The sequence below is a fragment of the Rhincodon typus genome, chromosome 9 (genome assembly GCF_021869965.1).
Source record: "Rhincodon typus isolate 14 chromosome 9, sRhiTyp1.1, whole genome shotgun sequence".
Taxonomy (NCBI): Eukaryota; Metazoa; Chordata; class Chondrichthyes; order Orectolobiformes; family Rhincodontidae; genus Rhincodon; species Rhincodon typus.
The window spans coordinates 267384-289261 of NC_063340.1; the positions used below are offsets into that span (position 1 = coordinate 267384).

General features: G+C 41.9%; 1 protein-coding gene across 4 annotated transcripts in view; it reads right to left on the reverse strand.

Moving 5' to 3' along the window:
* Positions 1-21878, reverse strand: part of LOC109917954 (dystrophin-like) — a 333913-nt gene that overhangs the window by 179956 nt on the left and 132079 nt on the right. For all 4 annotated transcript variants that reach the window (XM_048600638.1, XM_048600639.1, XM_048600636.1 and 1 more), the window contains exons 39-43: positions 21517-21667; positions 10655-10830; positions 9906-10041; positions 2333-2482; positions 1358-1519 (exon numbers count right to left, since the gene is read on the reverse strand). In XM_048600638.1, coding sequence (XP_048456595.1) covers positions 1358-1519; positions 2333-2482; positions 9906-10041; positions 10655-10830; positions 21517-21667 — 775 coding nt within the window. The remainder of the gene's footprint in view (positions 1-1357; positions 1520-2332; positions 2483-9905; positions 10042-10654; positions 10831-21516; positions 21668-21878) is intronic.

Genomic DNA, 21878 nt, shown 5'->3' on the forward strand with positions numbered 1-21878 from the left:
TCAGATTCTCCAGCATCTGCAGTTCCTACTATCTCTGGTTCATTAATGTCATTTGAGGAAGGAAGCTGCCATCCTTACGTGGTCTGGCCTATATATGGCCCCAGACCCACAGCAATATGGTTGACTCTTAACTGCCCTCTGGGTTATTAGGGATGGGCAATAAATGCTCACCTCGCCAGTGACACCCTCATCCCATGAATGAATTGAAACAAATGTACAATATTCCCTCACCAAGACTGCAGCAGCAGATCCATATCCCATCTCTGCAGCAACTGCAGAACAGCGTGCCAGCTCAGCTGCAAAAGCAGTCCCTTTTCCAATCAACAATACAAGCTAAGACCAGTGGGCAAAGTATAGATGTAGCTTTTTATTATGGAAGACTGCATCTTTAATTCAATGTCTTTTTTGCATATTATCTGATCAAATATATTTTATCCAAAAATCATATCCTCTATAATGAAGAGTGATTTATACTTGGTTTTAATATTTTATGAATTGCATGCAGGGATCAGAGCATCAATTAACATCAATAGTTCCTTGAGTTTAATCTCTCTCAGCAAGTCTATACCAAACTCTCTGCATACCAAAAACACTGACAGTAGCATCATGCATTTATCTGTGACAACATGACAGATGCACTGGATATTCCAAGCATTTTCATGAAGATTATGAAAAATACTGAACTACATTGCAAATGTACAATTTTTATATCCCAGTCTGTTCTCCTTATAGCAAGATAAATAGCATGGTACAAGTCTATCAAAGAGTGGAACTGGCAAGGAGAATTGAATCAGATGATGCAGTTATCCTCGTGCCTCTGCCCATTTTTTCTGGAATGTAAAGTCTCATGGACAGCCTTTCCCACCCAACACAATGAATGCCCACTTCTGGCTCTCATCCCACCACCACTGGTAGTCAACAAGTGGTGGGCAATGCAGTAGCCACATAGGAAGCTTCAAAAGCAAATCTTCTTGTCTTTGCTTGTGGACTCCCAGAGGAGGTGCCTAATTCTCAGTCAGCCAATGCTGGATCAAGGTGTCTGACATTGGGAACAAGGTTGTCCTCCTGAAAGCCACCTTACTAGCCTATCATCTGACCCCTGCCCTTTACCCATATCCCACCCTCACTTTCCAGTGGCATTTGGGTCTCACTGATCCTGGACTTTTGGTCACTGCCTTGCTTCATTGTTCTGATTGGATAACAGCTGTTGGGGGCACCAAACAATTCAGAGGTCATTTTCTAAAGGAGATGATATAGGGCCCTTACCAGGTCTGCAGCAAGCAAGCGAGAGCCCAATCAAATAGATAAAATTCTGCCCTACACTTTCTGTACCTATCTGTTCTTCAGTGGAACTTACCTGAAGTTGTGTGTCTCCAGGTGAAAGTGATCCTCTGTGTTGGAATTTCTGTCCGGTAACTACTGCCCAGTTGAACAACTTCTCCAGGTCTTCTTTGAAGTGACCATAATCCTGGAGGTGAATCTCAATTTCTTTCACTTTAACAGGCAGTTCTTTGCACATCTAAATAAGAAAACAAGATATTGCAACAGAAATAAAATTTGTCTGCATCCGTAATAAGTCATATTGGACCTGAAACATTAACCTTCCCCCCAACTTCCCCACAGGTGCTGTCAGACTTGTTGAGTTTCTCTGCCACTTTCTGCTTTTAAAATTCTGTCTGTAATCATCAGACAGAACATAAGCTACATACAAGGTGTATGAGACATGACTAAAACAAAAGTAATTTTCTTTCTCTGATTTTTCTAGAATTGGATGCGTCTTAGTGGGATCACAAAGTCAGCAACAGATTGATCAATCCATCCATGTAGCAACATTTGGTAGCCCAAAATTGTCAGAGTCCAGTCCAATTTTTAACGCATGGTATTTATAATGCAACATTTTCAAATAATTATATTATTTTCAGATGCTCAATCTTCCCTTCTTTATTAACTTAAAAAGTACAATATAGAGTATAACACAGAGCTGCTGCATGTATATCTCCAACTGATTTTAAAATTGAGAAAAACTCAAAAAAAGTTTGAGTAGTTTTTAATTTCAATTTGTTTTCATGCATATTGAACAAAACAACAGAATAATTCCAAATGTCAGCACAGCCCTCTTAACTGTTCACAGGTTAAAGTAAAAAAAAATCACTGGAAGTTGCTGGGTGCAAATGGTGCTGGAAACTAGAGCTTCAGGCTCAGCAACACTTAAAGTAGCAAACTTGCTGTGCCTTTCAGCTGAGAGACTTTCCTTTCCAGTACAAGAAAATAAATGCCAATCCCTTATTGCAACTCACTGTGATTTATGACGTCAATTTTAAAAGAAACTTACCTTATTCCAGTTTGAATTGATAATTCTAAGTTTTGCAGAAAGTTTGTCTCTCTCTTGTAGACTTAGGTTTTTATCTGAAAGCATATCCTCTGCAACACTGTTCATCATGGTTAGATGGTCACTGCGCAACTTGAGGTCTGTTGCTACAACCTGTGAATAATAGAGTTATTGTACATAATGCAACAATCTACAAACAGATCTTAACCACAGCTGCACTGCTACACAACACTTTTCTTTGGCAGACTTGAAGATCAAGATTTAGTCTAGAAATAAAAAATCAATCTCAATAAAGTGCCCTGAATATGTCATATTGGACTCAAAACGTTAATTCTTTTTGTCTCTCCACAAATGCTGCCCGACCTGAGTTCCTCCAGGATACTCTGTGTTTGTTTCAGATTTCCAGCATCCACAGTGTTTTGCTTTTAAATAAAATGTTGCTCGGTCAAAATCCTGGAACTCCCTCCCTTGCAGCATTGTGGATGAACCAACGCCAAATGGACAGCATGGGTCAAGAAGGCAGCTCATCACCACCTTCTCAAGAGCAATTAGGAATGAGCAATGAATGCCGGCCCAGCCAGCATTTCCCACATTCCACAGGTGAGTCAAAGAAATGGAGAAGGGCAAGGAATGATCTAACGATGACTTCAAAATAGAGAATATCAGTAGACTGTTAATCTTGAAACTCAGCTAAAGTTCTGGGGACCTGGGTTCAAATCCCACCACGACAGATGGTCAAATTTGAATTCAATTTTTAAAGAAAATCTGGAATTAAGAATCTACTGATAACCATGAAATCATTATCAGCTGTCAGAAAAACCCATCTGGTTCACTAATGTCCTTCAGGGAAGGAAATCTGCCATCCTCACCTAGTCTGACCTACATGTGACTCCAGACCCACAGTAATGTGGTTCACTCTCAATTACCCTCGAAAATGGCCTAGCAAGCCAATCAGTTGCACCAATTGCTACAAAGTCTCAAAGAAATGAAACCAGACGGGTCACCTGGCATTGACTAAAGCGCCAGAAAAGACAACGGCAGAGACCCTGTAAAGTCCTCCTCACTAATATCTGGAGGTCGGTCCCAAAATTGGGAGAGCTGTCTCACAAACTAGTCAAGCAACAAAAACAAAGATGCTGGAAAAGCTCAGCAGGTCTGGTAGCATCGGTGAAGGAGAAAACAGAGTTAACATTTCGGGTCCAGTGGCCCTTCCTCAGAACCTAGTCAAGCAACAGCCTGACACGGTATGTAAGGTATGATTCTGTGAGTATGGCTATGTCCCAGATACCACCAGCACCATCCCTGTCTCACCAGCATGACAGACCCAGCACAGTGATATACAGTCAGGAGGTAGTTGCTCTCGGAGTCCTCCACATTGACTCTGGACGCTATGAAGTCTCACGGCTTCAGGTTAAACATGAGCAAGGAAACCTCGTGCTGATTACCAAATACCATCCTCCCTCAGTTGAAGAATCAGTACTCCTCCATGTTGACCAAGAGTTAGATGAAGCATGGAAGATGGCAAGGGCACAAAATGGACACTGGGTGGGGGATTTCAATGTACACCACCAAGAGTGGCTTAGCACCAGTACTACTGATCCAGCTGGTCCGGTCCTAAAAGGACATAGCTGCTAGACTAGGTCTGCAACAGGTGGTGGGGGAATCAAGGAGAGGGAAAAACATACTTGACCTCATCTCTACCAATCTGTCAGCTGCAGATGCATCTGTCCATGACAGCAATTTAAGAGTGACCACCGCACAGTCCTTGTGGAGATGCAGTCCCACCTTCACATTGAGAATAACTTCCATTGTGTTGTGTAGCACTATCACTGTGCTAAATAGGACAGCCTTCAAACAGATCTAGCAACTCAAGTCAGGGCATCATGAGGCACTGTGGGCCATCTACAACAGCAGAACTGTACTCCAGCACAACCTGTAATCTTACGGCCCGGCAAATGCCCACTCAACCATTACCATCAAGCCAGAGGATCAACCCTGGTTCAATGGAGAGTGCAGGAGGGCATGCCAGGAGCAGCATCAGGCATACCTAAAGATGAGGTGTCAACCTGGTGATGCCACCAAACAGGACTACTGCACGCCAAACAGCATAAGCAGCAAGTGATAGACAGAGCTAATCAATCCCAAAACCCACGGATCAGATCTAAGCTCTGCAGTCCTGCCACATCCAGTCACGAATAATAATGGACAATTAAACAACTCACTGGAGGAGGAGGCTCCACAAGCATCCCAAACCTGAATGATGGAAGTGCCCAGCACATCAGTGCAAAAGATAAGGCTGAAGCTTTCACAGCAATCATCAGCCAGAAGTCCCGAGTGGATGGTCCATCTCAGCCTCCTCCAGTGGTCCCCACCATTACAGTTGCCAGTCTTCAACCAATTCAATTCACTCCACGTGATATCAAGAAACAGTTGGAGACACTGGATACTGCAAAGGCTACGGGCCCTGACAACATTCCAGCAATAGTACTGAAGACTTGTGCTCCAGAATTTGCTGTTCCCCTAGCCAAGCTGTTCCAGTACAGTTACAACATTGGCATCTACCCAACAACGTAGAAAATTATTCAAGTATGTCCTGTACATAAAAAGCAGGACAAATCCAACCTGGCCAATTACCGCCCCATTAGTCTCCTCTTGATCATCAGTAAAGTGATGGAAGGTGTCAGTAACAGTGCTATCAAGCAGCACCTGCTCAGCAATAGCCTGCTCAGTGACGGCCAGTTTGGGTTCCACCAGGGTCACTCAGCTCCTGACCTCATTACAGCCTTGATTCAAACATGGACAAAAAAGCTGAATTCCAGAGGTGAGGTGAGAGTGACAGCTATTGACAACAAGGATGCATTCAACCGAGTTTGGCTTCAAGGAGCCCCAGCAAAACTGGAATCAATGGGTATCAGGAGGCAAACTCACCGGTGGTTGGAGTCATACCTAACACTTGAGAAGATTGGTGTGGTTGTTGGAAGTCAGTCATCTCAGCACCAGGACATGTCTGCAGGAGTTCCTCAGGGTAGTACCCTTGGCCCAACCATCTTCAGCTGTTTCATCAATGACCTTCCCTCCATCATACACAATGTCAAGCACCATTTGCGACTCCTCAGATACTGAAGCAGTCAGTGTTCAAATGCAACAAGATCTGGAGAATATCCTAGCTTGGGTTGACAAGGGGCAAGTAACAATCATGCCGCAGAAATGCCAGGTATGACTATCACCAATAAGAGACAATCTAACTACTGCCCGTTGACATTCAATGGTGTTACCATCACTGAAGTCCATGCTGTCAACATCCTAGGTGTTATCATTGACCAGAAACTCAACTGGACTCACCACATAAACACAGTGGCTGCAAGAGCAGGTCAGAAGCTAGGGATACTGCAGCAAGTAACTCACCACCTGAGTCCCCAAAGCCTGTCCACCATCGACAAGGCACAAGTCAGGAGTGTGATGGAATACTCCCCGCTTGCCTGGATGAATGCAGCTCCAACAACACTCAAGAAGCTTGACACCATCCAGGACAAAGCAGCCCGCTTGATTGGCACTACATCCACAAGCATCCATTCCCTCCACCACCAACACTCAGTAGCAGCAGTGTGTACTATCTGTACGATGCATTGCAGAAATTCAGCAAAGATCCTCAGGCAGCAACTTCCAAACCCACGACCACCTCCATCTAGAAGGATAAGGGCAGCAGATATATGGGAACACCACCTGCCAAGCCACTCACCATCCCTCCCTAATGGCATTGTGGATCAAACCACAGCAAGTGGACTACAGTGGTTCAAGAAGGCAGCACACCACCACCACCTTCTCAAGGACAGCTAGGTACAGGCAATAAATGCTGGCCAGCCAGCGATGCCCACATCCCAAAAATGATTTTTTTTAAAAAATCATGAAACAGGAAAAGACAATTTATTACTCAAGCTGGGCAAATCCTTCAAGTGACAACAAATACAATAAGTTGGTGGGGGAGGGGAGGTGAAGTGGAAAGAAAATTAGACTGGGAAGGAAAGAACAAAAATTGAGTGGCAGTTACCATAAAGGGGAACCCAAAAATGTTCTACTGCAATATAAATACAAAGTGGGTAGTAAGAGGTGGAGTGGGGCCTACTGGAACAAAGAAAGCATTATGTATTTAGGGCAAGGGTAGTATACTGAGCTAGTACTTTGTATCAATTAGGAAGAGGTTGGCAATTTCAGAAACATTGATAGAAACAAAGACCCCAGAGGTAATGGGCGAGTTAAAAATTCACAGTTAGTCTTTCCAGTACAAACTGTCTATGTTTAGAGTAGCTGTCACCTGATCTGGATGGCCTGCTAGGTAAAGAGCTTGCCACAACTTTCAAATCTTAAATAGGGGATAGATTCCAGAGAATTATAGAGTGGCAAATGTGACAGTTTTGTTCAAGAAAGAGTGAGCTCCTGAAAGTTCAGTAGTAGGAACACACAGCATAAATGAATTAAAAGCAGTGTTCTGTTTTGAAGATTCATATCAAACTCAAAACATTAAGAAGCTGCCACAGTCATAGAGGTCTACAGCACAGAAAAAGGTCCGTCAGCCCATTGAGTTTGCAACAGTCATACGCAAGCACTTAATCATACTAATCTAATTTCCCTGCACTTGACCCATAGTCATGTACTTTGGCATCGCAAGTGTACATCTAAATATTTCTGCATCTGCTACCCTTTCAGGTACGGAGCTCCAGATTCCCAAAACCTACCCCTGGTGAAAAATTGTTTGCCTCAGCTCCATGTAAACCACCTACTTCTCAACTTAAATCTATGCTACCTGGTCATTGATTTCTCCACCAAAAGGAAAAGTTCCTTCTTATCTACGGCCCTTATGATTCTATACATCTCAATCTTGACTCCCTCACAGTCCCCTCCAATCCAAGGAAAACAACTCCAATCTCTCTTCATAACTAAAACTCTCCAGCCGTGGCAACTTCCTGGTAAACTTCTGCAATCTTAGTCGTGAACGTATAAAGATGGAATTAGCTCAGTCCAGGACCTCCGAGTTTGTAACTTGTTCCACCAGAGATGTTGAGGATACATCCAAGGCAGTGAAGATAGAAACTATTCGGTTGTTTCTCTTTCTGACATACACTATCCTGGTCTCAGCACTGTACAAAAAATCAATAATGATACAAGCTTGATAGACTTACATTTTGATGTCCTCAGTCAGGTTGCTATATTTCCACATTCTCTTCCTCAGCTTAGACAGCTGCAGCTTTGCGGTGTGGATATTGATTTATTAATAACGATTGTGGAGCAGACATGTGTGAAGCTGTCTACAACCTCCAGCACCACACGGTCAATGCTGGTAGATGGCGGTATGGAAAAAATCTGTCCCCCACACACGCTCTCTCTCTCCCCCACACACACATTCTTTCCCTCTCTTCCACACACACACTCTCTTTCCCTCCCCTCACAAACACACACTCAGTTTCTCTCGCCCTGTACCCCCCTCTCTCACACACACATATACATACATACATACATACACACACACGCAAAAATCTATGGGGTGAATTTGTATTTGCAGATACATTCGATTTTGTTCACAAAGCACACAATTTATAGGCAGTCAGTCAAAGTGGTATTTTATAAATTCCTACCTTAGAAATAAAACTAGTCTGACTCCAAACCAAAACACAAACAGATACTAAACAAGACCTCACACCTAACATGCATTGTCTGACCTAAAATGTCACCTCTTCTTTACACTGATAAAACCTTTAGTTCTCTCAGGGCAATGACTTGAAAGAAATTTGGGGATTTACATTTACATATTAATCGATTAAAACCTTCTAACTAATTAAAGACTTAACAGCATCTTAGGCTTGTTTAATACATCATCAGTGGTGTGACCCTTTGATCTTTTACTTATAAATTCTGTGTCTGATACCACCTCTCTCACATACACCTGAAGAAGGAGCAAGGCTCAGAAAGCTTGTGTTTTCAAATAAACCTGTTGGACTGCAACCTGGTGTCGTGTGATTTCTGACCTTGGATCTCAGGTGACAAAGGTTGAACAGCTTTCTGTCAGTTCCATTAAGCAAGTAGACATCCTCTATATGTTGCATTCAGACGAGAAGAAATCACCTCCCTTCTTTTTAACCACCAATTTGCGTCAGTCACAACAAATACTTTGATTTTGCTTTAAGCACAGACTCATCACATTTAAAATAAGACGCAGTTATACCATAACACCATAAGCTGTAGGAGCAAAAGTAGAAAATTCAGGCAATCCAGTTTCCTTGCTGCTCAATAATTCTAATAATTCTCAGCTCCACTTCCCTGCCTTTACCCTGTAGCCCTGAATTCTCTTACTGATTAAATATCTGTCTTGAAAATACTTGACTACCCAATCTCTCGAGACCACTGTAGTAAAGAATTACACTGATTTGCTAACCTCGTCTGCCTTACTTGAAGTCTGTTCTCCACCAGTTGACTGTTTAGTACCATTTTCCATCTTCATTAAAACTAAGGATACAATGATCACTGTTTTCTCAATATTCCCCATTGGCATTTGATTTATTTGGCCCATTTTATTTGCAAGAATTAGGCCCAGCAGTGCCTCCTCTCTGTTGGGCCAAACATATACTGCTGCAGGAAAGTCTCCTGAACACAACTGACAAACATTCATCTATCAGTGACCCCACACTACCGCTGTCCCAGTCTATATTTGGGTAATTAATTAACCCCATTGTAACTACATTATCTTGTTGGCAACTCTCTCTGTAATTTTCTTTCAGATTTGTTCCTCTATATCCTTTCAACTAGTGGGCGGTCTATAGATTACACCAAGCAATGTAATTGCAACATTTTTGTTCCTTAGCTATAGCCAAATTGTTTGCATCCTTGAAACCATTGAGACATCCTCTTTCTTTAGCACTGCAATGCTCTCCTTAAAAAAAACACCATTCCTTTTCCTTTTTCCCTTTCCAACCTTTTTTGAGCACCTTGTAATTAACACTCAGTCCCACCAGGTCTCCATTATCAACACATCATGATTCACATGGTATTCTATGGCTGTAAGTCTTCAGTCTTAATGACTGTATTCTGTACATTCACATACATAGAACGCAACTCTCGTCTGGCTTCATTATTTTGTCTGTTATTCGGACGCTCCAGTAACTTACTATTCTCTATTCTAGTGTTATCTGCCTCTCCCAGTATTTTGTACAGCCCGATATTACTCTCTAATATTCTTTCCGATTCCCACGCGTTACTGGATGAAAAATTAACATCTTAAACCTCTAAAGATGCATGTAGATTGAATAGCTCTGTAAAACTGATTGCTAGCAGATGAGCATGGGATGTTAGGATACTGCAAAACAAAGGAAACATCAAATCAAGTTTCGCTTTGTACAATCCCCATGATCTTCCTCAGGGAGCAATAACAGAAAGCAACATGTAATTTTCAGACAGACAATTTTTAGCTGTCCATCATTACAGCAATCTCAAAGACAAAGTTCCTTTTTCAAAAAAATGTTAAAATATAAAATTGCTTTAGAGGTAAATCACTCAGATTGAAATGCATAAGATGTGTCTGTTTTACCTTCAATTCCTTCAGATCATGTTCTGTTGGTGGTGAATGCACAGCCTTTACAGAATTCCGCACCTTATCCAACCACAAACCAAATTCATCCAGCTGATTCTTTAAATCAGAGCGTTGTTGGCTATCTCCTTCCAACCTAAGAAACAGAAAATAATGCAATACTTAGCACCTGCAGAACTAAGGAGGTCTGCATTTAAAACAGCCCAGAAGTTAAAGGATGTTAATTCTGGTTACTCATGTCCTTAGACAATTTGACTCAACTGCCTTTTCTTCCCATGAAAACAATGCTGCTGTTTGAATGTTAGGTCAACAGAATATATTTGATAAAAATCAGAAGAACGATGCTGTAAATCGGAAACAAAACAGAAGTTGCTGGAAAATCTCAGTAGGTCTGGCAGTATCTGTGAGGAGAAGTCAGAGTTAACATTTCAGGTCTGGTGATCCTTCCTCAGAACACAGGACCACATACATAATGTATTTGATCTTCTTTATCAAAATGAAAATTAAGCTTTATACATGATTTTTCACAAATTAAATGCTCCAATGTGCACTAAAGAATCGAAGAAAAGCTCCAATCACATACAGAGATGGTTAAATATAAAGATTTTTAGTAAAGATGTACTCTGATAAACAATCATACAATTCTTTGTGAAGCAAAGGTTCCACCATGATTTCTCTCAGGTTGTAATGTGAGAATGACTCATATCTACTGCTCCAAATATTTGCCACATTAAAAAATGGTCATTTACCTTCGATGCCGATCTTTGACCTCTGTAGAAATAGCTGCCCAGCGTTTATTTAATCCATTGAGCTTCTCCTGCAGGAGACATCCATCTGCTGTTGAAAGATCCTGTATGATGTCTGTGCCAGAGGCATTTAAAGTAATATATACCGGCTGGTGACTGCTGAGACCTTCTTCCAGCTCCTATCAGGGAAATAACTGCATTACTGCAGAAGGGATTCAGATCATGGACAATCTCCTACTGTATCCAACGGAATTAATCAACAAGTCATTCAATAACACAATTTGTCAGACCAAAATGAGGTGCCAACCCAATGAAGCCCAAACACATGCATAATATGCATAATATAAACATTGGAAGCAGCATGTTACAGAGTTAGTTGATCCCACACCAACAGACCAGATCAAAACTCTGTAATCCTGCCACAGGTAGTCACGAATAGTGGTGGAAAATGGAATAATTAACAAGGGGAGAAATTACCCCATACTCTGTTATGGAAACCCAGCACATTAGTGCAAAAGGCAAGTCAGAAGCATTTGTAGTCATCCAAGTGGATGATCCGTCTGAGCCTCTTCCTGTGATGCCCAACATCACAGGGGCCAATCTTCAGCCAATTTAGTTTACTCCACAAGACATTAAGAAATGACTGAAGGGACTGCTATAAGCCCCAACAACATTCCAGTAATATAAGCAAAAATTAGTGCTCCAAAACTAACCACAATCCTTACCAATTTGTTATAGGACAGTACAACACTTCTACCTAGCCAGCAAAGTAGAAAAGGGTCCAGGAATGTCCTGTCCACAAAAAGGGGGTGGGGAACCGGTTTTGTAATTCAGAGGATGAGGTATTCAGCCTTCCAACAGACACAACAGGAAGTAAGGTTGTAATAAAGAAATGCGATCGATGGAGCGAAATTGTGAACACAGGGATGGTTTGAAGTGTGTATACTTCAATGCTAGAAATATCAGAAATAAGGCAGATGAACTTACAGCATGGATCAGTACTTGGAACTACGATGTTGTGGCCATTACAGAAACTTGGGTAACTCAGGGACAGGAATGGTTGTTGGAAGTTTGGGGATTTAGATGCTTTCAAAGAAATAGGGAGGGTGGTAAAAGAGGCGACGGAGTGGCATTGCTAGTCAGGGCTAGTATAGCAGCTACTGAAAGGCAGTTCGAGAATGATATGTCTACAGAGTCAGTTTGGGTTGAAGTCAGGAACAAGAAAGGAGTCACTCTGTTGGGGTTTTTTTTACAGACCCTCTAATAGTTGCAGAGAAGTGGAGGGGCAGATCGGGAGGCAGATACTAGAAAGGTGCAGAAGTCACAGGGTTGTAGTCATGGATGACATCAACTTTCCAAATATTGATTGGACACTTTTTAGTTGTAATAGTTTAGATGGAGCGGATTTTGTCCAGTGCATTCAGGAAGGATTCCTGACACAGTATGTAGATAGATCAACACGAGGAGAGGCCATTTTGGATTTGGTGCTTGTCAATGAACCGGGCCAAGTGTTAGACCTGTTGGTAGGGGAGCATTTTGGTGGTAGCGATCATAACTCTGTTACTGTTACAATAGTCATGGAAAAGGATGGGTACATACAGCAGGATAATGTTTATAATTGGGGGAAGGGTAATTATAATTCTGTTAGGCAAGAACTGGGTAACATAAAATGGGAACAGATGCTGTCAGGGAAGAGCACTGTAGAAATGTGGAGATTGTTTAAGGAAAGCACACTGCGTGTGCTCGATATGTTTTGTCCCTAGCAGGCAGGGAAGATTCAGTCGAGTGAGGGAGCCTTGGTTCTCGAGAGAGGTCGAACGATTGGTTAAGAGGAAGAAGGATGCTTATATAAGGTTTAGGAAACAAGGTTCAGAAAAGGCTCTAGAGAGATACAAGTTAGCCAAGGAGGAGCTAAAGAAAGGGCTTAGGAGAGCTATAAGGCGGCATGAGAAAACCTTGGCAGATAGGATCAAGGAAAACCCCAAGGCTTTTTACACGTACGTCAGGAATAAGAGAATGATCAGAGAAAGAGTAGAGCCGATCAAGGATTGTAAAGGGAATTGGTGCACGGAGCCTAAAGAGATAGGAGGGGTCCTTAATGAATACTTTTCTTCGGTATTCACAACTGAGAGGGACCTAGTAGTAGGGGAGGACATGCGAAACAGGCTGGTAGGCTAGAGGAAGTGGACGTTAGTAGAAAGATGTACTAGGAAGTTTGAGGAACCTGAAGGTAGATAAGTCCCCCGGGTCTGATGGGATTTATCCAAGGATTCTATGGGAAGCGAGGGAAGAGATCGCAGGGCCTTTGGCGATGATCTTTTCATCCTCACTGTCCACGGGTATAGTGCCGGAAGATTGGAGAGTGGCAAACGTCATTCCCTTGTTCAAAAAAGGGAATAGGGATAACCCTGGAAATTACAGGCCAGTTAGTCTTACTTCAGTAGTGGGCAAATTATTGGAAAGGGCTCTGAGAGATAAGATTTATAATCACTTGGATAGGCACAGTTTGATTCGGGATAGTCAGCATGGATTTGTGAGGGGTAGATCATGCCTCACAAACCTTATTGAATTCTTTGAAGAGGTGACCAAACACGTGGATGAAGGTAGAGCAGTGGATGTGGTATACATTGATTTAAGTAAGGCGTTTGATAAGGTTCCCCATGGTAGGCTCATGCAGAAAGTAAGGAGGCATGGGATAGGGGGAAATGTGGCAGATTGGATTCAGAATTCGCTGACCCTTAGAAGACAAAGGGTGGTAGTGGACGGAAAATATTCAACATGGTGCTCAGTTACGAGTGGTGTACCACAAGGATCTGTTCTGGGTCCTCTTCTATTTGTGATTTTTGTAAATGATTTGGATGTAGGAGTGGAAGGGTGGATTAGTAAGCTTGCGGACGATACGAAGGTGGGTCGAGTTGTGGATAGTGCGGAGGGCTGTTCTAGGTTACAAAGGGACATTGATCGGATGCAGAGCTGGGCTGAGAAGTGGCAGATGGAGTTTAACCCTGAAAAGTGTGAAGTGATTCATTTTGGAAGGTCAAACTTGAAAGCAGAATACAAGGTTAATGGAAAGATTCTTGGCAGTGTGGAGGAGCAGAGGGATCTTGGGGTTCATGTCCACAGTTCTCTGAAAGCTGCCACCCAGGTGAATAGAATTGTTAAGAAGGCGTATGGTGTGTTAGCTTTCATTAATACAGGGATCGAGTTCAAGAGCCGTGAAGTTATTCTCCAGCTATACAAAAGCCTGGTTCGGCCACATCTGGAGTACTGTGTCCAGTTCTGGTCACCTCATTACAGGGAAGATGTGGAAGCGTTGGAAACGGTGCAGAGGAGATTTACCAGGATGTTGCCTGGAATGGAGGGAAGGCCTTACGAGGAAAGGCTGAGAGAGCTAGGGCTTTTCTCTTTAGAACGACGAAGGATGAGAGGTGACTTGATAGAGGTGTACAAAATAATCAGAGGTATAGATAAAGTGGACAGCCAGAGACTTTTTCCTAGGGTGGAGGTAGCTATTATGAGGGGGCATAGTTTTAAAGAGAGTGGAGGTAGATACAGGGGAGACGTCAGAGTTTAGGTTCTTTATTCAGAGAGTGGTCGGGGCATGGAATGCATTGCCGGAGCGGGTAGTGGAGTCGGCCTCATTAGGGGCATTTAAGCGGCTATTAGACAGGCATATGGATGATAGTATAAGGTAGGAGTAGAGGTTAGATAGACCTTAGGCTTAGGGTAAAAGTTCGGCACAACATTGTGGGCCGAAGAACTGTACAGCACAGTACAGGCCCTAAGTTCTATGTTCTAAGCAGAACAAATCCAAATTGGTCAGTTACTGTCCCATCATTCTACTCGCTATCATCAAAATAATGAAAAAGGTCATCAACAGTGGTATGAAGCAAGATGCTGCTCATAATAATACATTCACAGACACTTAGATTGAGTGTTGCCAGGGTCATTCTGCTGTTGACCTCATGCCAGCCTTGATCCAAATGAACAAAAGAGGTGAATTCCTGAAATTGAGAGTGACATCAGGGCAGCACTTGTTCAAGTGTGGCCTCACCGCTCAATAAAAATGACAAAAAGCTCTTCAGTGATTTGGGTCTTACTTTGCATAAAAAAAATTGTTGCGATTGTTGCAGGCCAGTCACCTGTGCCCCGGGACATTATAGTTCTTCAACGTCATGTCCTAATCTACTTTTGGCTTCACTAATAACCACCCATCCAATACAAGGTCAGAACTGGACAGGTTCACTGATCATTGCACAATGATCAATATTCACAACCCCTTAGAACAGGAGTAAAAATGGATAATTCAGCCCATTAAGTCTCCTCCACCATTCAATATGATTACAGCAGACCTGATTATCCTCAACTCCACTTCTTTACTTTGTCCCCATAACCCTTGATTCCCTTACTGATTAAAATTCTGTCTACCTCAGCCTTAAATATACTGAATGACCCAGCTTTCACCAAAATCTGCAGTAAAGAATTCCACAGATTCACTACGGTCTGAGGGAGAAAATTCCTCACCTTCTCCTATTTGGACAACCCATCACTCTGAAATTATGCTCTCTGGTCATAGACTCTTACACAAGGGGAAACAACCTCTCAGTATCTACATTGTCAAGTCCCCTAAGAATCTTCTATGCTTCAATAAGATAGGGTTACATTCTTCTATGAGTACAGGCCAACCTACTCAACCTCTTCTCATAAGAAAATCCCTCCATACCTTGGATCAACCCAGTCAACCTTCTCTGGACTGCCTCTAATGACAATATATCTTTCCTTACATATGGAGACCAAGGCTGGTGTGGTCTAACTAGTGATTTGTATAGTTTTAGCATGACTTCGTTATTTTTATACGCCATTCTCTTTGAAATAAAGGCCAATCGTCCATTTGCCTTTCTTACTATCTATTGATTGGTGAATGTCAGCTAAAGTTCTGAAGAAGTGTCATATCAAACTTGAAAAGTTAACTCAGTTTCTTTCCTAGTCATATTCTAGTTCTCCCCTAGTTATATCCTAAGTTCTATATTTTCTGATCCAAGATAATTTCTTGCTATCGTATTTACTCCATCCCGTACCAACAAAGTTACCCCAACACCTTTTTCTTCCTGCCGACCCCTTCGAAAAGTTACATATCCCTGAACATTTAATTTCACCTTTGATCTCCTTGTAACCAGGCCTCCATAATGGCAATAAGGAACTTACCCATTAACCGCCAGTTGTGCCGTCAATTCAATTATTTGGTTTCAAAAACGTGCTTTTAAGGGCCAATAAATTTGCCTCAAATACTTAAGAAGTGCTTACCTCCATGCAGCAATACTTGGGCAACATTCGGGCTTCAGCTGAGAAGTGGCAAGCATCATACATGCCACATAATGACAGAACCAGGCATTGAGCATTTCCAACAATAGAGACTTTAAAAATCTCCCATTGTCATTCATTGCCATTGTTATGGCTCAGTTCCTGAGCATCAACACCTTGCAGTTACCATTAACCAGAAACCAAACTGGAGGGGTCATACAAATATTCTGGCTACAAGAGCAGGTCAGAATCTCGGAACTTTAGACAAGTAAATCACCATCTGACTCCACAAAGTGCATTCACCATCTGGAAGACACAGGCTAGGAACATGATAAAATGCAATCCACTTGACTGATCACCTCTCTTTAGTAAGCCAGAATTGTTCTGGGAAGAGGAAAATTAATGCAAGGTCAGGTTGCAGAAGTTCAGTTTATGCAATTTCCATACTGTAGGAAATAGTAAGTTATTAAGTGGGGTCAGAAAAAGTTATAATGCTATACATTTAAAGTAGTATGTATGAAATGCATTGAGTATAGTATATAAAGTTGGTTAGATGCAAGTATACTAGGTGAGAATATGGGGTTGTGGATAATAACAGAGATCTGGTTCAAAGATGATCAAGTCTGGGTAGTAGTAAACATTCCCTTGTATAAGCTGCTCAGGAAAGATAGAGAAGGAAAAAGAAGAATGGAGGAGGAAGAAAAGCAGTATAAAGAACAACATTTCAGCGTTGGAAAGGGAGCATTTCTCAGCAGGGTCAAAGTCAGAATCTATCTGGTTAGAGCTAAGAATCTACAGAACTATCAAGTAGGAAAAATAGAGGAACAAATTAGCAGGAAAACTATGGAAAAGTGCAAGAATTATACTTAGGTTATAATGGGTACTTCAACCATGCAAATATAGACTGGGATTGTAGTAGAAAAGGACTGAGATAGGCATGAGTTTCTGGAACGCATTCAGAAGAATTTTATACATCAGCATGTTTCCAATCCTCCGAAAATGGGGAACTTACTGGATCTGAATCTTAGGAATGAGGTGAATCAAGTGGATCAAATGTCAAAGGAAGACTATTTAGCTGACAGTGATTATTGTATTAGATGGTTTAGATTGGCTACAGATAGACAAGGACCAATCTTGAAGCAGAAAACAATAATTGGGGGCAGAGCCGATTTCAAGGAGGTGAGAAAAACACAAACCAGATAAGGTTTTAGAGTAGCTGTGTAGCTCGGCTTGTGGATGTTGTGATTGGTTGGCTCGCTAAGCTAGTTTGTTGTTCCGCTAGGTCAGAAGATGCCTATTACACAAACGACACCAGGAAGATACTACACACCCCGACACACTCAACTCACTACCTTACATCAGGAACACGTCTGAACTGACCGCAAGACTCCTACAACCACTGGGCATCAGAGTAGCACACAAACCCACATCAACCCTACGACAACTGCTCACCCAAACCAAAGACCCACTACCCACTGTGGACCAATGTCATATACAAGATTTCCTGCAGAGACTGTGACAAACACTACATTGGACAAACAGGATGGAAATTAACAACAAGGGTACACGAGCATCAATTGGTTACAAAAAGACACAACCAATACTCCCTCATCTCTATCTACATGGATAAGGAAAACCACCAATTCGACTGGGACAACACCAAGATCCTGGGACAAGCAAAGCAGAGACAAGCACGGGAATTCCTAGAAGCCTGGTACTCCATGAAGAAAGCCATCAACAAACACATAGAGCTCGACCCCATATACAGTCCATTGCGAAGGAAAACCGGAAGTGAGGTAGTAAACAGCTCAACGGACACCAGAGTTTAAATAACAGGTGGGAAAACACAACGGCGCTTCATCGGAGGCTGCACTGACGATGTTACCCAGCAGGGTAATGAAACATCTGCGGAACAACAAACCAGCTCAGCGAGCCAACCAACCAGAACAAACCAGATAAATTAAAATGAAAGATTGGCAAATAAAACTTAAATGAACAATCACTAATTTTTGAAGGGATTCCCACAAGGGGCACGTGAAAGCAAACAAATCCAGAGATCCCAGGATGAAGATAGTAATTAAGATGAAGTAGAAAAAAGGTGCACATAAGAGATATCAAATGTATAATATAATGGTGCATCCAGCTCAAAATACAAGGTTCAGAGGAGAACTGCAGAAACAATTAAAGAAAAGCAAAGAGAGAACTAAGAAGAAACTGGCAACTGACATAAAAGGAAATCCAAAAGTCCTGCATAAGTGTATACACAGCAAAAGGAACAGTGGAACCAATTTGGGGCCTAAATGAGGATTTACGCATGATACGTGGTTGAGGTGTTAACTGAATAATTCACATCTGTCTTCACCAAAAAATAAAATGCTGTCAAAGTCATAGTTAAAGATAAGAAAGCTGAGACACATGACAAGTTAAAAATTGATAAAAGGAAGTTATTAGGTTGGCTAAATGCAAAATTGATAAAGCACAAGGACTGGATGAGATACAACCAAAGTGGAAAGTAAGCTGGGAAACTGCAGAGATACTGGCCATAATTTATTAATTTTCCTTAGAATCAGAGGTGGTGCCAGGGTACGAGAGAATTTAAACTGTTACTTCCTTATTTAAATCGAAAGATAAAGATCAACCCTTGCAATTACATGCCAGTTATTTAACCTTAGGAAGCAATTTGGGATGCAATCAACAGTCATTGACTGAATACAATTTCATCAATGAATGTTAGCAAGGGATTGATAAGGTAACAAAGGAGGCAGATGGTGATAACATAACTTATGTGATGTACAAGGACTTCTCCTAAAGATGTTTAAAAGTGCTACCAACAGATTTCTGAAGCAAGTTAGAACTTAATGAAGAAAAAGGAAACATAGCAACCTGGATACAAAATCAGGAATGCGGTGAACAATTGCTTTTCAGACTCGAGGGAGGGGAAATAACTCCACAGAGGTCGGTATCTCATCATCAAGTCATTCTTTATTGATCCGTAGAAAGTCCTTGGCACAGATCCAGCTTCTTCAGAGCCAGCTCTCAGAGTGAAAAGAACCTCTGACACTCTTCTTTCTTTCTGTCTGTCAGTCAGCCAGGACTCCCTTATTGGACCAGCTTAATACCCCAATCGGGGGACTCTTATTCTATGAAGTCCACCTGGCTGATCTCACTTCAATCACTACAGAAGGTTTCAAGCAGATACCCTCAATGATCAGAATTAGGTCCCCTGTATTTCTTAATATTAATTATACAGATTTGGTGTGCAAGGCAAAACTTCAAAAATTTATAGATGATACAAAATTTAGAAGTATTGTGAATGGTGAGGAAGACAGTGTTAAACTTCATAAGGACACAGACAAGTTAATGGAATGGACGAATGACTGACAGATGAAATTTAACACAAGCAATATATCTTGTGGGTGCAGAAGCCAAGGGACCTAGGTTTATATGCCTGCAAGTCATTGGAGATGGTAGTATGGTTTCAGAGCATCGTTACTAAAGCAAAGCAAATGGGATCCTGGACTTCATAAATCGGCGCATAGAATACAAAAGGAAGGAAGTCGTCATTAATCACATCAAACACTAGTTCAGATTAGACTGAACTAGACTATTACATTCAGTTCTGGGCACTACACTTTAGACTGGACAAGAAGGTGTTAAGGCCATTAGAATGTTTCCAGGGCTGAAGAACTTCAATTAACTGGATAGTTTAGGAAGTTGGCACTGTCCTTCTTGGAAAAGATCTGACTGAGAGGAGATCTCAGTGTTCAAAATCATGTATGGTCAGAACAGTTAGACAGATCAACCTTCCCCATTGGTGGAAACATCAAGGATATACTGAATTAGGGTGATTACCAAAAGAAGCAATATCAACATGGCGAAATATATTTTTATGCAGGGACTAATTAGAATACAGAATATAAAGCCTGACATTGTGAAGTCGCTAGAGACAAGCACAAGAATTCCTGGAAGCATGGCACTCCACGAAGCAGGCTATTAATAAACACATTGAACTCCACCTCATATACATTCAACTACAGAGGAAACCCGGAAGTGAGGCAATCCATCGCAAGAGACCCTAGATTTTAAAAGCCAGGCGGGAAAACACACCGACGCTTCATCAGAGGCTGCACTGAGGATGTTACCAAGCACGGTAACAAAATGTCTGCGGAACAACAAACCAGCTCGGCGAGCTAACCAACCTCAACACCCACAACCCGAGCTACAAATCTACTCCAAAACCTTAGATACAATCATAATTTTCAAAACGAAATTGGACCACAATATGAAGAGAAAAATTCTGTACATTATAGAGAAGAAAGACAGAAATGCCACTAGGCAAAATGTTCCTCCAAAGAACTGCACAAACACAAGAGGCTGCATAGCCTCCTTCTGTCACGTAACTGTTCTATGAAATAATGAAGACAAAGAAAAGGTGTTCCTATGGTACAAGGAAAGGGAGAGGGATTCTGATGAAAACACTTTCAAAGAGACTTAACTCAGCAGTTGAAACAATGTTGAGAAGGGAGGGGGACTGATCAATGAGCTGTTTAAAATTGTTCGCACAGGCACATGAGTCAAGTCGCCTACTGTGCTGTTTGGCTCTGCGAAGGTCACGGGCTTTAAATGTTAATTTTGTTTCTCTCCACAAATACTGACCTCCAGAGGTGTTGACGGTGTCCAGTACCATGTTTTAATTTTATATAAGAAAGAAGCGAGACCCTGAGCAAGAGGGAAAGGGAGAGAGAAACATGCAGAAAGGGAAACTGACAAAAACATCCCCGTGAAAGAGAGACAGACAGAAAGACAACCCTCCCCCAAGGGAGAACCTTCCCTAGAGAGACAGACAAACCCCCCTCCCACATAGAGCAAGAGAGAAAACACTCTCCACCCGACAAGAGAGAGAATTCCCCACCAACTGAGGTGTTGTAACACCCGTCACCCTCCCCGCTCAGGTTGTTGCCAGAATGGAGGATTTGAGGTATAAGAAGAGGCTGGATAAGCTGGGACTATTTTTTTCACTGGAGCGTAGGAGATTGATGGGTGACCTTATATAGGTTTAAAAAATAATGAGGGGTATTGATAAGATAAACGGCAGGTGTCTTTTTCCCTACGGTGGGGCATTTCAAGACTGGGAGGCATATTTTTAAGGTGAGAAGAGAAAGATTTAAAAAAGACATGAGGGACAATTTTTTTATTTTACAAGGAGTAGTTCGTGTGTAGAATGAACTTCCAAAGGAAATGGTGGATGCGGATATAGTTACAACATTATGGTCAGCATGGACCGGTTAGCCTGAGGGCCTGTTTCCATGCTGTAATGACTCTATGGCTCCAGGTGAAATGGGAAAGGCAGTCACATGGTTTTGCTGTGCTTTCTTAAATGCTCAACTCTGCAATTTCAAGGAGTTAAGTATCCAGATCCATGGTGAAGGAAGCAGTTTCATACAAAATGACATCCAATAACAAGCTTGTGGGATGCAATCTCCACTTCAAACAAAGCTGTAGGAAATTTGCAGGTTTGTTCATACTTTTCAATGTATGAGGAGAATGAATGCCAAGAATCTCACCTGTTGGTGAATCCTGGCTTCCTCCAAATCCAGACTACCATTTCGGTCTCGGGCAACAGACAGTAACTGCTCAGCTTCCATCACCCACTGATTCAGGTCATTTAAGTCACAGTGAAATTGTCGCCATTCTTCCACAGCCTTGTCAAAACAGCTGCAAAAAGACAGAAGTTTCACATCTCAGAGTTAGATTTTTTAACAGTCACATAAACCCCAGAGACTGAAAAACCTTAAACAGATCAAGAGAAACACTCCATTTTGAAGCTTGGTTTACTCACTAAACCAAATGCAACAGGACTTCCTCAGAAATATCTATACTGCTGCTTTTGGCATTAGAGAATATGTAGAGACTTGTTGGGCGAGAA